Source organism: Colias philodice, chromosome 21 (assembly GCF_061535455.1).
Source record: "Colias philodice isolate Cphi_HAF_F1 chromosome 21, ilColPhil1 Martin Lab GWU primary, whole genome shotgun sequence".
Lineage (NCBI taxonomy): Eukaryota > Metazoa > Arthropoda > Insecta > Lepidoptera > Pieridae > Colias > Colias philodice.
This window is the reverse complement of record NC_143106.1, coordinates 3,697,477-3,713,274: the sequence shown is the minus strand read 5'-3', so window position 1 is coordinate 3,713,274 and position 15,798 is coordinate 3,697,477. Positions and strand designations below refer to the sequence as shown.

Here is a 15,798-nt window from a genome sequence, read left to right as displayed (position 1 = left end):
TTTAACCCCGGCTGCGCTAGAGTCTAGAGATTAAAGTGAGATTAAAGATACAAGAAAATATTTTTTCATGGTTTAAAAACTATAATTTGTGCGTCACCAAATATGACAATGACATTTGCAATCATTCGTGACATTGACATTTGGCACAAAGTTTGCAGTTCCGCAATTCGCGGTATTTTGGAATTATTATTCAATGAATTACTTAATAAAAATATCGCAAATACGAAATGGGTTGGCAAAAAATACCTTACAAAGCCAATGAACTACAACTACTTGGTACATTGAATGGAGGTCAAAGCTTCAGGTAATTTAAAATATTAAAAGTGCTCACCATTAATAATATTTTTTGTTATTAAACAAAATCTTAAATCACCATAACATGTGAATTACATAATATGTATTTTAGATGGACATATAACAGTAATCTAAATGAGTGGACTGGTATTTTTGCAAAAACTTTGTGGAAATTACAACAAATAGATAATGGATTGCAATATCAAGTTATTGGTTCCTTATTAAACAAGAAGGAGATAAATGAAGAAAAAAACGAAGATACGTTTAAAAATTTGTTAAGAAATTATTTCCGCCTTGACGTTGATTTGAGCAAGCATTATAAATTATGGTCGGAAAAGGATGAACTATTCAAAACGGCATGTGTTCAGTTTTATGGCATTAGAATGTTAAATCAAGAACCAGTCGAAAATTTATTCTCTTTTATATGCAGTCAAAATAATCATATATCCAGGTGATAATTTTTGGGATAATCTTAAATTATTTTGCTTAAAATAAGGCCACATCATACTTGATTTTATTATATTGCCTTTGAATTTTAAGGATATCAACTATGGTGGAAAAACTCTGTACACAGTATGGAGATAAAATATGTGAACTGGATGGTACATCTTATTATGCTTTTCCAGAAGTTGAAAAGCTTGCACAACCTAAGGTATAATTCTAATTTAAATATATGAATCCCAAGTCCCAGACTTGTAGATCTTTAATTGCTTGAATAAATATTGTAAATTAAAATGAACTTATAGGTATGTAGTTCCTAATCGAAGAGCATTGTATTTTATCAACCACTGACAATAATCTTCATTTAAAAAGAAATATGTCTTAAATATTATTTGATTTATATGCAATTGAAGATAAAGTCACTATAACAGGTGGAGTCAAAATTACGTGAATTGGGCTTTGGATATAGAGCAAAGTTCATACAGAAATCGGCAGAACAAATTGTGGATTCAGGTGGTGAAGATTGGTTTAAAAGTCTACAAGAAATGAAGTATAAAGATGCCAGAGCTGAACTGATGAAATTATGTGGAATTGGACCTAAGGTGAATATTTGAATTTAGCTAAATACATGAGCTGTTTGTCTTAAAATTATTTTATCAGTCAAATGGTGTTTTTTTAGGATTTTGTTCTGATCGATCGAGACTTTGCTTGGTGTCTGTCTGTCCATCTGTTACCATGTTGTATTTCATGATTCAGTGATGATGTATTCCTATAATTAATCTTAAATTTTTATTTCTCATTTTACCAAGTAAATATATTTTTTAATTCTGCAGGTTGCGGACTGTATTTGCTTAATGTCATTAAATCATTTAGAAGCATTGCCAGTGGACACCCATGTGTATAAAATAGCTGCTGAGAATTATTTACCACATTTAAGAGGGAAGAAGAATGTTACTGAAAAAATGTATACAGAGATTGGTGACCATTTTAGAAATCTGTATGGAGATATGGCTGGTTGGGCACATACAGTGAGTACTTTTTGTTAATTGAAGTAAGGGAAGTCTTGTATAGAATCTGTTTGACAATTTGCTTTTTTCTCAGAAGTAGATGGTCATTCTTAAATACATATAAATGATAAATCTAGAATTTTATTTTTAGGTATTATTTTGTGCAGATTTAAAGAAATTTCAAATAAAAGACAGCAATGAAAGTGAAAGTGAAGTGCCCAAAAAAAGAAAGAAAAGGTGACAAATGTGAAAAATAAAGTATATGCCTTATACAGATTTTTATTAAAGCTCAATAAAAGAGAAAAACATGAATGACTTTGTTAAACATTTAAATGGTTATCAATACTTATTAATATTATAAAGTTGAAGAGTTTGTTTGTTTGAACGCGCTAATCTCAAAAACTACTGGTCCAATTCAGAAAATTATATTGGTGTTAGATAGGCATTTATACTATTAAAGTTGAGCAATTATTATATTTATAACCGTGTTTATGAATAGGAGGATATTAGTAGTTAATCAGAATATTGTTCTGTTGTGAACGAGGATTCAAACAAAAAACAACAAAAAAACTTAATTTTCATTTTATTTAACAAAAAATGTAAATACATGTTTTCAAACCAATTCATTCATTGTTATATTTTGTCAGCTTGGAATGCTTTTATAAAATTAGTAAAATTATTTGATCCAATATCACATTTTTTCATATAAAACATTCATAGTTTGAATAAACCTTTTAATAATTGCACACATGCTTATTCTAATTTCTTATTTATCTTACATAATACATGAGATACATTGAATACATAATTAATATTTATATATTCTAAACTATATTCTATTACTTACATTTAAAAAATAAATGTTATAATCAGTCAAATTAGCAATAATAAATACTATATCCTTCTGTAGCGGTCTCTGGATATTTCATTACTATTGACAAAGCTGTTTATATTTATTTCATACATTTTTACCTTATTCTAATGAAGTCTTGGTTTTAAGTGCATTGTCTTTTGATATCAGTGAGTCGTATAGAATCAAAGGAGGCTATCTGCTATTTTTACTAAATTTGAACCATGAATGTAGCAACACTCTAGATCTTGAATAAAATAAAATGGACTGACTTGTTTGTTTCAAAGCCTAGGGCTATCCTGCTTTATATTTTCATCGTAAAATGCAACTTAGGATCAAATCCGGCCACCTGTAAATGTTTAGATTTAAACCTGGCAATCTTTTGACATCAGCCAATCACAAGCGTTCATTTTGATCTATGGTCTAATGGCGTCTCCTTTGATTATGTACTAGGGCCTTGATAGAATATCGGCGCGTCAAAAGCGTCGATAAAAATATCAGCTAACTGTAAGAGCGTAGACGCACTATGCGGGTAGCCGTCCGGCTGACCGCAATCACAATTATGTACGTAATATTCATTTCTATGCGCACTGTGCGGTCTGCGGTAGCCGCATCGCAGTGCGCATAGAAATGAATATTACGTACATAATTGTGATTGCGGTCAGCCGGACGGCTACCCGCAATGCGGCTACCCGCATAGTGCGTCTACGCTCTTAGCCTCTAAAGCGCTCACCACTCCTCAGTGTCAATTGTAACGTCAAGAGATACGCACGCACGGCTCATTTTTTGCGTTAGATTTTTTCGGTGAAAATGACAAGCTGCGCGATTAAAATCTGCAGAAATTACAAAGGACATTTACGAACAACTAACAAAATCTCCTACCATGGGTAAGTAACTGAAACTCAAAAGTCAAAACTAATAGTAATTTACGGAAACAAAAATAACAAATTCATAATTATTTTCACAAAATCAACGCGTCGTTTTTTAGTGCCAGTCTTGGATTGCGAATTTCCCCATAGAGTTAGTTGTCTTAAAAGCTGATGTATGTTCATTTTTACCCGACTGCACCAGAAAGAGGAAATACATGAGGGAAGGTGTGTGTATGTATGTATGAATGTATGTGGGTGTATTTTAAAAACTGTTTGGCTGAGCCTACAGCCTTAATGGATTGACCGATTGTTTTTGCTTTGCAAGCTTCCGCACAGTCGGATGTTTTTTTTTTAGTCTTAAATATTATAATATTTATTTTTGAAGTAAAACTTCTTTAGGCGCGGTTGAGAGTAAATGAGATTATTTTTCGGATGGAAATAACGCTCTATTGACACAATTTCCGCTACTTAAAAACAGAAAAAAAATCTATACGTCTGTTTAAGAATATCTATGGACGCAGTATAATTTTTTTTAAATTGTACCGGTAACGTATTTGCTGCCGACTTATATGCTACTATGGAAAAAAAGTTAAAGAAAAAATCTAAGAGACCTGTATCTAGACCAGAGTTTAGGAAATTTTGTTTAACTTTGCATTTTCTGTCACCAAATGCGTATACATTCGTCAGGAGTAAATTCGAAACATGCCTTCCTCACCCGAAAACCATATCGAAATGGTATGCAAATATTGATGGTTCTCCAGGGTTTACAGAAGATTCGTTCAAAATTTTGGATGCTAAAAGAAAACAATCCGATAAAAACATGACTTGCGCATTAATAGCGGATGAAATGGCAATCAGACAGCAGAAGTGTTTTAATGAAAAAACTAAACAAGATGAGGGTCTTGTTGATATAGGCACTGGTCCTAACGAAAATATGAGAATCAAAGCATCAGATGCTTATGTTTTTTGTTAGTGTCATTAAATGAGCCTTGGAAATTACCAGTCGCTTATTTTTTAGTTCATGGAATGGCAGGAGACCAAAAAGCAAATATTATCAAAACTATACTTACCAAATGTCACGAAGTAGGTGTTGATGTTGTATCATTAACTTTTGATGGTCACTCCTCAAACATGTCGGCCATGAAAATCCTGGGTTGCGAATTGAAGGACCCTCGACGACTGAAAAGTACATTTCAACACCCATGCGCAGACTATAAAGTAGCAGTGTTTTTGGATTTCTGCCACATGTTGAAATTAATTCGAAATCATTTTCAATTGTAGGAAATCTTTTTGTACAAGAATGAGCAAATAATGTGGGAATATGTCAAAAAATTATCAAATCTCCAAGAAGAAATAAGGTTTCAATTTTCATCTAGCGAATCGCTTGACAAAAAACCATATTGAATTCCGAAATTCTATAATGAATGTCAAATTGGCAACACAATTATTGAGCAGGAGTGTTTCAGGCAATACAATTTTGTCGACAAGAGCTGAAATTGTCTGGTTTTGAAGACAGTGAGGCGACATAAAAGTTCATAATGGCAATGAACAACGTTTTTGATGTTTTTAATTCCAGAAACTTACAAGCATATGGCTATAAACAGCCCTTGAATTCAAAAAATAAAGATGAGATATTTGCAGTATTAGAAGAAGTAAATTATTTGATTTTGAATCTTTACTTGAAAGTCTCGAGAAAAAGAACTTACACAGAACATGAAACAAAAAAGATAATAACTCTAAAAAGCTACACACCGGTGCTGAAATCGAACTCCTTCATCAGATTTCTTGGAGTTCTAATTTGTATTAATAGTTTAAAAGTGTTATATGCAACTGTAATAGAATCACATAAAATGCAATACTTATCTACATATCGCAACAGCCAAGACCACATTGAATTATTTTTTGGAGCGATACGTATGCATGGTGGTTACAACGATAACCCAAATGCCCGACAATTGAAAGGTATATACAGAAAACTGTTATGTCACATGGGACTTAAATCTGCTGGATCAGGAAATTGTGTGCCGCTAGAAAACATAAGTGTTTTGACGTGCTCTTCGGCACTAAAATGTATTAATTTAACTACACCGGCAACACGAAAGGATGATGAAGATGAGAGTGAAATGGCAGAAGAAAATATTTCGGATGAAAACGGAGGGAGTGTGTCTCGATTTTTAGACGATTCTTCATTATATGAATATACACAACAAATAGTTGGGTACATTTCAGGTTGTGTTTTGAGATGTCTTTGTTTTCAAATGAAAAGCATAAATATCATAAATTAGTTAGCGCACGGGATGAAGGCGGATTAATTTATGCTTCAAGAGATGTATATTCTGTATGTAAGACTTCGCAAACTATAATCAGAAAGTTTATTAGACAGAATTTTATTATGACGAGACCAACTTATACAAAAATTTTATCCTGTATAGTAAAACAATTTATTGGTCATAAAAATACTTATTATAAAGTTGAAACTGAACACGCGTGTGGTTCACTTCATCAAGTGAACCTAATAACTAATAAGACTGGTCGCCGAAAAATATTTGACCATACGGTGTTATCATATAGCTAAATTAGATAATGTAAAAAGTGATGCAACCTCAAAACGCAAATTGTTTAAAATACAAATTCAAAGAGAGGGCCATTAAATTAGTAGTTAAAAACACTTAATTATAGGTTTAAAATAGAAGAGACTACTCTGTTCCTAGAGGTGACCTTAAAAGCAAAGCTTCAATGGGGCACCCATATATCAACTCTTGCTGCCAAACTCAGCTCTGCTGCTTACGCTGGCAGAAAGATTCGACAGTTAACTGACATAGAAACTGCAAGAATTGTATATTTTGCTTCTTTACCAGCTGAATTTATTAAATTTTGGTACCAGTTTCCTATTTTGCGATCGTAGATCCTGAGATATCGATGTTGAAGGAAATCGGTACAACAAAGAATTTCAAAATGGCGCTGATTTTTTTAAAATTTTGGTACCAGTTTCCTGTTTTGTGATCCTAGAGATCTTTAGATATCGATTTTGAGCAAAATCAGTACAATAACAAAAATTTCAAAATGGCGTTGACTTTTTTTTATTTTAGTAACAGTTTCCTGTTTTGTGATCCTAAGGATCCTCAGATATCAATTTTGAACGATATCGGTACAATAACAAAAAAATCAAAATGGCGTTCACTTTTTTAAATTTCGGTACCATTTTCCTGTTTTGTGATCCCAGGGAGCCTCAGATATCGATTTTGAACGAAATCGGTACAATAACAAATAATTTCAAAACGGCGTTGACTTTTTTTCAATTTTGGTAACAGTTTCCTGTTTTGTGATCCTAAGGATCCTCAGATATCGATTTGGAACGAAATCGGTACAATAACAAAAAAATTCAAAATGGCGCTGACTCTTTAAAATTTTGGTACCAGTTTCCTGTTTTGCGATCCCAGGGAGTCTCAGATATCGATTTTGAGCGAAATCGGTAGGGGAGAGGGGGGCAGTTTAGAACAGGGGCAGTTTTGAATTATTCGATTTATGAACGCATCCTTTACTGTTTTCGACCTCCATCACCTTTTTAATACTGGTAACACCGAACTACACATCTGTCAGTTGTTAACTAACGTCTATGTCAGTGTCATTTTGCGAAAATATTGCCGGTTACTTTGACGGAGACGAAAGTAAACAAATATTTTTTTGGTTAAATGCAAATTACTGAAAACGTAAGTATTATATTCGAGTTGTTATTATTTTATAGTGTTTCACGTATTACAGACAAAGTATTTACAAATATGAGATCATTGAACACAAGTTACTTTCACGTCCAAAAATTTTTTATTTGTGGTATTGGGGCAGATTTGATCAAAATAACTGGGGCACTTTTGAATAACATGTTCAAAACTGCCCCATACACATATACATACATGTAAAGCTGACCCTTTTACTAAGTAAGTAATTACATTTTTTACTGTCTTTACTTTACAGTCATAATGGTAAGAAATTATAAAAAGAAAAAAGAAAGTGATGTGATCGAAGAAGATGCCCAACGAGCTGTTTCATATGTTGTCAATGATGGCATGAAGTTGAGGACCGCTGCTACGATATCTTCTTCTTCTTATATATAAAAATGAATCGCAAAATGTGTTGGTAAGCGCATAACTCGAGAACGGCTGAACCGATTTCGATAATTCTTTTTTTATTATATTCCTTGAAGTACGAGGATGGTTCTTATGTAGAGAAAACGTAAATATGTACCACGGGCGAAGCCGGGGCGGACCGCTAGTTTAACATAAAACCGTCAACTTTATTTTATAGAGTTAAAAAATTTAAGGAAAACATAAAGCCAAAAAATGAAAACTATAGCAGCAAACACACCACGCATCAAATTTTTACCAATGATGAGGAGCGTATGCTGGAAGGTTACTTTTTGAAAATGTCCAGTATGAACTATGGTTTAACATATTTACAGGGCCGAGAGTTGGCTTATGAATATGCAAGAGCTTTAGGAAAGTGCCCTGAAAAATGGTTAAATAACAAGTTGGCGGGGATCGAGTGGATGAAAAGTTTTATGAAACGGCACTCCAAATTATCTTTGCGAAAACTTGAAAACACGAGTCTTTCTCGCTCAACGAGCTTTAATAAACATAATGTTACTATGTTTTTTAATAATTATGAAAAGGTGCTGCAGCGAGACAATTATTCACCAGATCGTATCTATAATTTAGATGAAACAAATATAATGACAGTTGTGCAAGCACCCAATGTCATCGCTAGAATAGGCCAAAAGCAAGTGGGCCAAAGTGTTTCAGCAGAAAGAGGGCAATTGATCACTATGTGTGGTATTGTAAATGCTCTTGGGAATACCATTCCTCCAGTTTTTATTTTTCCAAGAGCTAAAGTTCATGAATCAATGTATTCAGCAGGTCCAAGGGGATGCGTGGGGTTCCCAAACAGTCCTAAAAGTGGCTGGATGACGGGGCCTTTGTTTGTGAACGTTCTGCAACACATTCAAAAAATTACTAGATGCACCAAGGAAGATAAAATTCTTATCCTTCTTGACAATCATGAAAGCCATTACACTCTGGATGCTATAAATTTTGCAAGAGAAAATGGAATTACATTGTTGACTTTTCCTCCTCATTGCACACACAAACTGCAACCTCTCGATGTTGCAGTAAACAGTTCTTTTAAGGCGAAGATTGCAGTTGCTCAAAATGATTGGTTACTTAACCATCCGGGTAAAACAATTACCATTCATGATCTCCCAGGTATTATTACTCCTGCATATAATGCTTCTCATACTATCAATAACATAACGTCAGGATTCTCTGCGCCAGGAATATATCCGTTTTCAAGAAACAAATTTACAGATGACGACTTTGAATGTGCAGAAGTAACCAATCGGACTGATCCTGCGCAAGAAAGACCTTTGATTGTAGCTGGTGAAAATGTCGAAAGTAATCAACACGATTAGGTGTTATGTCAGGTTAGTGACTGTATGCCACATACTGCCAATGATAATGCCGCTCATGCTGAACATATGGACGTGGATGAACACGCAATAATAGAACTTCAGGCTGTAGATGAACCTCAAATTATTGCTCCTGCAGCATCCACAATCGACAGCGACGCCACTGATGCTGAAGATGTAGAAATGGATCAACATAATGTAATATCGACCACTAAGACTAATGATAAAGCTCCAGTTCTTGCTTCTTCACCGTCTGCAATGAAAAATGATGCCATTGTTGCTAATTTTGAGGAACCTAAGAAACCGATAACCACTTCATCGCAGCTTGCCCAATGTGAAAAAGCAATACTTACTCCTGAAGCAATAAGACCGTTTCCTAAAGCAGCTCCTCGTACTGGAAGAAAAGGAAGAAAGAAAGGTTCCACACGTATTTTAACTGACACTCCAGAAAAATGCGCAATAGAAGCTGCTTATCAGGAACGCATGAAACGCAAGCCTGTAACTTTTAATTTAGGAAAACGAGGAAAATCTACGCCTAAAAACACTTCGAAAAAATCTCAAAAGTATAAATCATTGCGGTGTGATCAATCAGACTCAGAATCAGATGGAAATATATCTTTGCATGACGTTTCTGATATGGATGCAAGTGATCGAATCAAAATCGAGTTTTTTAAAAATTGATACTGTGTAAATTGATATTTTTTTTATGTAGTATAAGCCCCATATCTTATATTAAAATAAAATAAATCTTGATTGGTCATACCATATTTAAAAAGTGTTCAAATGTGCCCCCCTCTCCCCTACAATAACAACGAATTTCAAAATGGCGCTGGCTTTTTAAAATTTTGGTACCAGTTACCTGTTTTGCGATCCTAGGGATCCTCAGATATCGATTTTGAACGATATCGGTACAATAACAAAAAAATCAACAAGAAAACAACAACTAGCTGGCCATTAAAATTTAAGGAATGTAAGAGATTTATTTTAAGAAGAACAAAGACAGCAGGAAATGTGCTTATTAGAGGTGAACTACATTATAAAAGCGATCTCGCTACACCGGCGAATGTTTGTCAGCGTGGCAAAAATAGCGAAACGGAAAACTTTTTTTATGTGATTTTATTTTTTTACGGGCCCTTGAACTTGAAGTGGTTAACATACTAGGTAATTTTATCTTTCTTGGCATTTAATTCTTTTTTTTATTCCATTCAAAGATCTAACGATAGTAAATGTTACCATACTGAATTGGCCTGTCTTTCAGCTTAGCACACAAAAAAATCAAGCATCTTCCGCAATAATTGACGTAACCGTGAGTGAAAATATTATCGTACTCGGCGATAGGTGAAAAATTGAAAAAAAACGTCATAACTCCGAAAATACGAAAAATCGCATAACATACATGGGTGATTCGGATAGGCCTCTAGGTCCTCTACCTCCCAGCTTGCGTTCATCACTACTTTTTGGGACACCCTGTATAGTATATTGCCATTTTATAGTCTTAAAAAAAAACGTTTTTACTAGGTTACTAAAAAACTGTCAAAGTACAGATAGCCGATTTTGATTCTTTACGACTGATATAATAATACATTTTAACAGCCTTATTTCACACGCTTAGGATTACTCTTTATTTATTATTGTAATATATTTGTGGGCAATATTCAATAAGTGCTTGTAGGGCGCGAATTTCAAAAGATAGATCTGTTATAGCGGGCGGCGTAGCAACTAAAGTTGGCGCGAAAACTGTACTCAAATTGTGCGGCGACATTTTGTTTACCTCTGCGTGTTGTGCCACTCTGTTAAAAAAATATAATCATACTTATTAAAGCATAATATTATGTTTAATAAAAAAAAAGCGTGTGTCGTGCACACGTGTCAGAAGTGAAACTTCTTTGACAAGATTCCAAGATGCCAAAATCGTCGCCTTACTCCATGACGTGACGGTATGGTCATGACACGACCTTAAAACTTTATTCTCAACGCACATAAAGAAGTTTCACTTCAAAATATTTTCATCATTACTACCCACTTCATGTAATTTGACTATGAAATATATTGCAAATGTTTTTAAATTGATAACCCTTTATGAAAATACTTTGTAAAAAAATCATTTTTAAAGTAATTGTACTTACCTATGCAGGTGTTGAACCATATATTGTAAACAGTTAAAATGTGCTGGAGGCAGTAAATCCAAGCATTCTCGCAACATCGCAACTTGTACAACGGTTGTTTTCATTTCTAAGAATTTGATACAAATATTAATCATAGATTACACTGGATCAACTTACAATATAACTTTGGCAAAACTTTTGAAGAGTCACGCTTTTGGCTCAACTTATGAAAATAATTAAATGCGTCTAGCCATCGTATCCAGCCATGGATTTATTAAAAGAGAAAATTATATTATGATAAATTCGCAATCCGTAAATTTTGTATGTGTGTATTAAAAGTTGGCGTTAGACAAGGACAGAGATAGAAGTCTGGCAACGCCGCAATATCGTGCGCATCGCTTTGCGTACGTGTCGTATCACGTAAGTAACATGTTCGTAATTTTTTTGTTTCACATATTAAATCATAAGAAAACATTAGATAAGTATAAAATTAATATAGTTATTGTCGGTTACCGAGTTGTTGGTAACCGATTGTTTCTTATATTTCTACACTTTAAATTAAAATATTGTTTAGCTGCACAAGAGATAAAATTACTCATCAGTGTTATCAACAATGGCATAAATCTATATTACATTTACAAATAAATAAAAATGCTATAAACTTACGAATTGCATTGATGAGCTTAGGATGAACCTCATAGGTGATGAGGGGGACAGGCAACAGCCTTAAGTATAACTTCAATGTACCCGCCACTACATTTATATTACTGTATACACTTAAATCTGTTGCTTCACCATCTGAAAAGTTGAAAAAGTTTATAATTCAATGTTTTATTTACATAATTTTCCAATAACAATATAATGTTAGTAATTAGTATTAACTTGAAAATTTCAATTTTTAATAAAATATCTAAGTCATTCCATACTATATTACAGCCCTTATTTATGCAAATTATATCTGTTTTTATAATTTAAATAATATGCAAATTACCTCTATCAAAAGCTAATTTCAAAGCTTCAATTTCATCAGCAAATCCAGATACTCTGTAAATTCCCTCAGAATCCAATCCTCTATTTTCAATCTCATTTACACATTTCCTTACAACAAATGGTAAAGTACTTGAATGTGCATTTAATAACGTTGTTAGATCAATGCCAAAAACACCTCGAAGTTTCTTCAAGTCTGGTACACAATGATTTGGTACTCTTTCTGAGCATTTTGAATGTGCTATAAAACCGCAATCTGAAATTTATTGTATAATTATTTTATTGAACAAAATAATTTCTTAGCTTATGACCCGGCATAGTGGTCTAAGTCTAAGACATTATTTTGGTAAATGGAAAGATAGTTACAAATCAGGCCCTTATAAAGTTATTACTATTATGACTATTTGATATAGTCTTTTAAATATAGACATAAATATACTGTAACACTCAATAACATTTTAATGGTTAGGTTAGACTATGAACTAGTGCAAAAAATATTAAGTGTAATAAAAGTCAACTTCAAATTGTATAATACTGTAGTGATATATTTTTAAATTTATGTTGTCAAATGTCTTAAGTTTTAGTAATATTCATAAGTAATATTTATTACGCACACACACACACACACTCACATACACACACAAATATATATACAGTCATACGATACAGTTTCATACGGCACACCCGCATTCTCTTATACACCTTCAATTTATACATATTTTTAAAGTGAAACTTTTATTACATCGTCTCAAACTTTTTGGTCTGTGTAGCGCATGTCGCGTGTATCGCGGCCGTCACGCGACATGCGCTACACAAAGCAGTGTTCGGAACCGTTCGAACAGTTTCACTTTTACCGTGGTTTCATAAAACCACACAACATTTTTTTCTCTTACTTTCTATTGTAACCAATTTTAATTTATAATTGAGTACTTGCTAAGAGGCTTTTTGTGCATTTATTTTAGAGGCAAGCTGTTTCTCCTAAACACAGGTTGCCCAGTAACCTAGCTAGGGTAACATTGGCTTGTATAAATTGTTTTAGTAGCCTTTTATATTTATATACTTTTACATGAATATTAATTGTACATTGTAATAAATTGTAATTGTAATTGTATTTAAGTATGTTTAATAAATAAATTTGAAATTTGAATATTTACCTTCACATTTGACTCCCTGTGCAGTAAATCCCCACAGGAAATTTGCACACAACTCGCACCAATTCAAGCCTTTGAATGTATGCACTTTAAAGCTATGTGACTTTGAATATTTATAGAATGGTGGAGGATCTTCCAGGGTGGGTGTTAAGTTGAATGGAGGTGGTGGTCTGTCATTGTGTTTTTCTTGTTTTGTATCAGATTTGAGAAAAATAGGACTGGCTCTGTTTGATTCTCTGTTGAAGTAAGATATTAGTTCCTCAAAATATATTGAAAATCAAGTCCAATTCAAGGCTAGCAAACACCTCTTTAATTAAGCTTATAAGTAAAAATATCACAATATTCTCATTAATTTACATATAAATTGCAATAAAAGAAGATAATACTTTACTTACTGTTGAATTTGAGACAATGTTTTTAATTTCTTCCTATTTAGAGTGACATATGGACTCTCAGTGTAATTTGCTCTGGAGTTAATCATTTCCAGAATGTGTTGGGCTTTCAACTCCATGTGACAAGTGATAAGACCATCGGCAACCAAGTCATATATTGTATCATATCTTTTGTCCTTTATATAATGTGTTCCATCATAGTACAACTTATAGTGGTGTATCCTGTCATTAAACCTGCCAGAAATATTTAAAAAATGTATATAAGTTTACACAGTAGTTTTTTCAATACCTTTACTGTTTATAAAACCTAGATAAAATGTTTATAAATTAAGGTAAAAATACTTTGCCATTCGGAATTCTATCAATGATTAACTTATAATATTAATAATAATTGTTCATACTTCCAAGAGAGTGTATAAAACTCATTGTACTCATTTCCTTTTCTTATTAGAAATGCACCGTTGGGTTCGTCTTCCAATAGTAACGTAGCTTCCTTATGCCCCATTATGCCATGATATTCTTTGCCGTAAAACTCCGGTCTGTTCGGACAATTTTCACACATAATGCGCTTTGGTAAAGGTGCTTCCATCTGAATGCGGTAAACTAAAAATTAAAACAATAAATGCATTTTAAAACAAACATTCCGGATGCAGCTTTCACTTGTATACAAAGCTAAATACTAACGTTCTGGTTTCCAAATACTTTTAAGGTTTTCCATTGTTTTTCACTTATTTTATACAGATCTTTTATACGAGATGAAAACTAGGAATATATTAATACATTAAATTAAAGGTAAAGCGCCTGAAATATACATAAACAAAACAAATATCAAATCACAAATAAAATCTGAAATATGAATGTGTCAAATGACATTTTGACAATATGTATGTGACAGATGACATATTATAGTGGTTTTTTTTTTCTATTATGTCAAGAATTTACTATTTGCGATTGCCAGTGTCATAGGCTGTTTTCCAATTACAGAGCATAATGCGACTCAGTGCCGCACAATGCCGAATTATGCTGATGCTTAATTGGAACATGAAACGCACCAGCAGGTTGCGCTAAATTCAGTGTTGAAATAAAAAATATTCATAGAGTTAGCAATAACCTCATTAATGTGTAAATAAAGTGGTATACATAATAATTTTGAAAAATATTTACGGTTATTTTAAGTAATTTGGATTTTGATTATTTCATTAAAATTTTTTTCAATGTTTGTACCTTCATCCATACTTATATTTATTTTTTTAACACAATATGAATTAACTTTGATTATTTCGAAAAAACTACAATGAAACGAAAGCTTTAAAATTTTTTCCAACAATTAATAATTACTAACGATAAATCGATTGCACGCATCAATTCACGCGCATTACTTTTTCTAGTGCTCGATTGTGCGAAGCGTTGCTGTAGTTGGAACATTCAACCTTAAGCATTATGCCGCACAATGCGCTCTAGTGCTGTAATTGGAAAACGGGGCTAATGTAGTTAATAAGTCCATTCATGGTTCTACTATAAAATAATTAAGTTGATATTCTATAAGTAATGAAATTCACGTTTTAGCACTTTTCATCATTCATGGACATATTGGAGTTAAAAAAGATGTGTCCCGCGGATTCATTCGAAATAATTGAGCAAAAAATCTATAAACTGTAGATAACCGCAAAAGTTAACGCAGCGCAACAGAAGATCGCAAAGAACAACATTATTGTTCTCCGCTTTTGCGGATCTATCGCAAAAATAAATATTTTCTTAGATTACTCTTTAGCTATTTATACAAACGGGCTATCTAACACCGAAATAATTTTTAAAATCGGACCAGCAGTTCCTGAGATCAGCGCGTACGAACAAACAAACAAACTCTTCAGCTATATAATATTAGTATAGAGGCAGAGACCTGAATTATGGAATTGAGAAACTAAATAAGTTTATGGTAAAATATTATTAAACTAAAACTAGAATAATTTCCCATTCAGTGATAACTGATATAGTATTAAAATCGTATACCTATAATAGGTAAGTATACGATTTAATCACACTCGGAGTTTGATATGTATAATGTTATACTATTTTAAATTTAGAGTAGGTACATGATCGAAAAGGATTAAAAAAGAGTTATTTTAATTGATGTCAAGCATCGTAGAAAAACTACCGTTTTTCATCGACACTGGAATCTAAAAGGTTTTGATTTGTAGGAGGGTAAGTATAATTAAGTACCTATTAATTAAGTAATTGCGCTAC

General features: G+C 32.9%; 3 protein-coding genes across 5 annotated transcripts in view; 2 read left to right on the top strand and 1 right to left on the bottom strand.

Moving 5' to 3' along the window:
• Positions 1-14,412, bottom strand: part of RhoGAP5A (Rho GTPase activating protein at 5A) — a 161,272-nt gene extending 146,860 nt beyond the window's left edge. Inside the window, exons 1-8 of one of the 3 annotated variants that reach the window (XR_016317370.1) lie at positions 14,239-14,412; positions 13,956-14,157; positions 13,558-13,788; positions 13,166-13,398; positions 12,016-12,267; positions 11,691-11,822; positions 11,046-11,151; positions 10,248-10,709 (exon numbers count right to left, since the gene is read on the bottom strand). Coding sequence is in view for 2 of the 3 variants with exons in the window: in XM_089708932.1 (XP_089565058.1) it covers positions 10,541-10,709; positions 11,046-11,151; positions 11,691-11,822; positions 12,016-12,267; positions 13,166-13,398; positions 13,558-13,788; positions 13,956-14,157; positions 14,239-14,272 (1,359 nt within the window). In the remaining variant the exon portion in view is untranslated. Of the gene's footprint in view, positions 1-10,010; positions 10,710-11,045; positions 11,152-11,690; positions 11,823-12,015; positions 12,268-13,165; positions 13,399-13,557; positions 13,789-13,955; positions 14,158-14,238 lie in introns of those variants that run through there. The other 2 variants (XM_089708932.1, XM_089708933.1) reach the window with 2 other exon arrangements.
• Positions 167-2,012, top strand: Ogg1 (8-oxoguanine DNA glycosylase). The gene is made up of 6 exons (XM_089708934.1): positions 167-304; positions 407-745; positions 835-946; positions 1,167-1,337; positions 1,569-1,763; positions 1,894-2,012. The coding sequence occupies exons 1-6, from the start codon at positions 228-230 to the stop codon at positions 1,981-1,983; spliced, it is 984 nt and encodes a 327-aa protein (XP_089565060.1). The 5' UTR covers positions 167-227; the 3' UTR covers positions 1,984-2,012.
• On the top strand, positions 7,882-8,922 carry LOC149478790 (uncharacterized). Its single transcript, XM_089709080.1, has one exon. The coding sequence runs from the start codon at positions 7,882-7,884 to the stop codon at positions 8,920-8,922; it is 1,041 nt and encodes a 346-aa protein (XP_089565206.1).
• Positions 14,413-15,798: the final 1,386 nt, after the last annotated feature.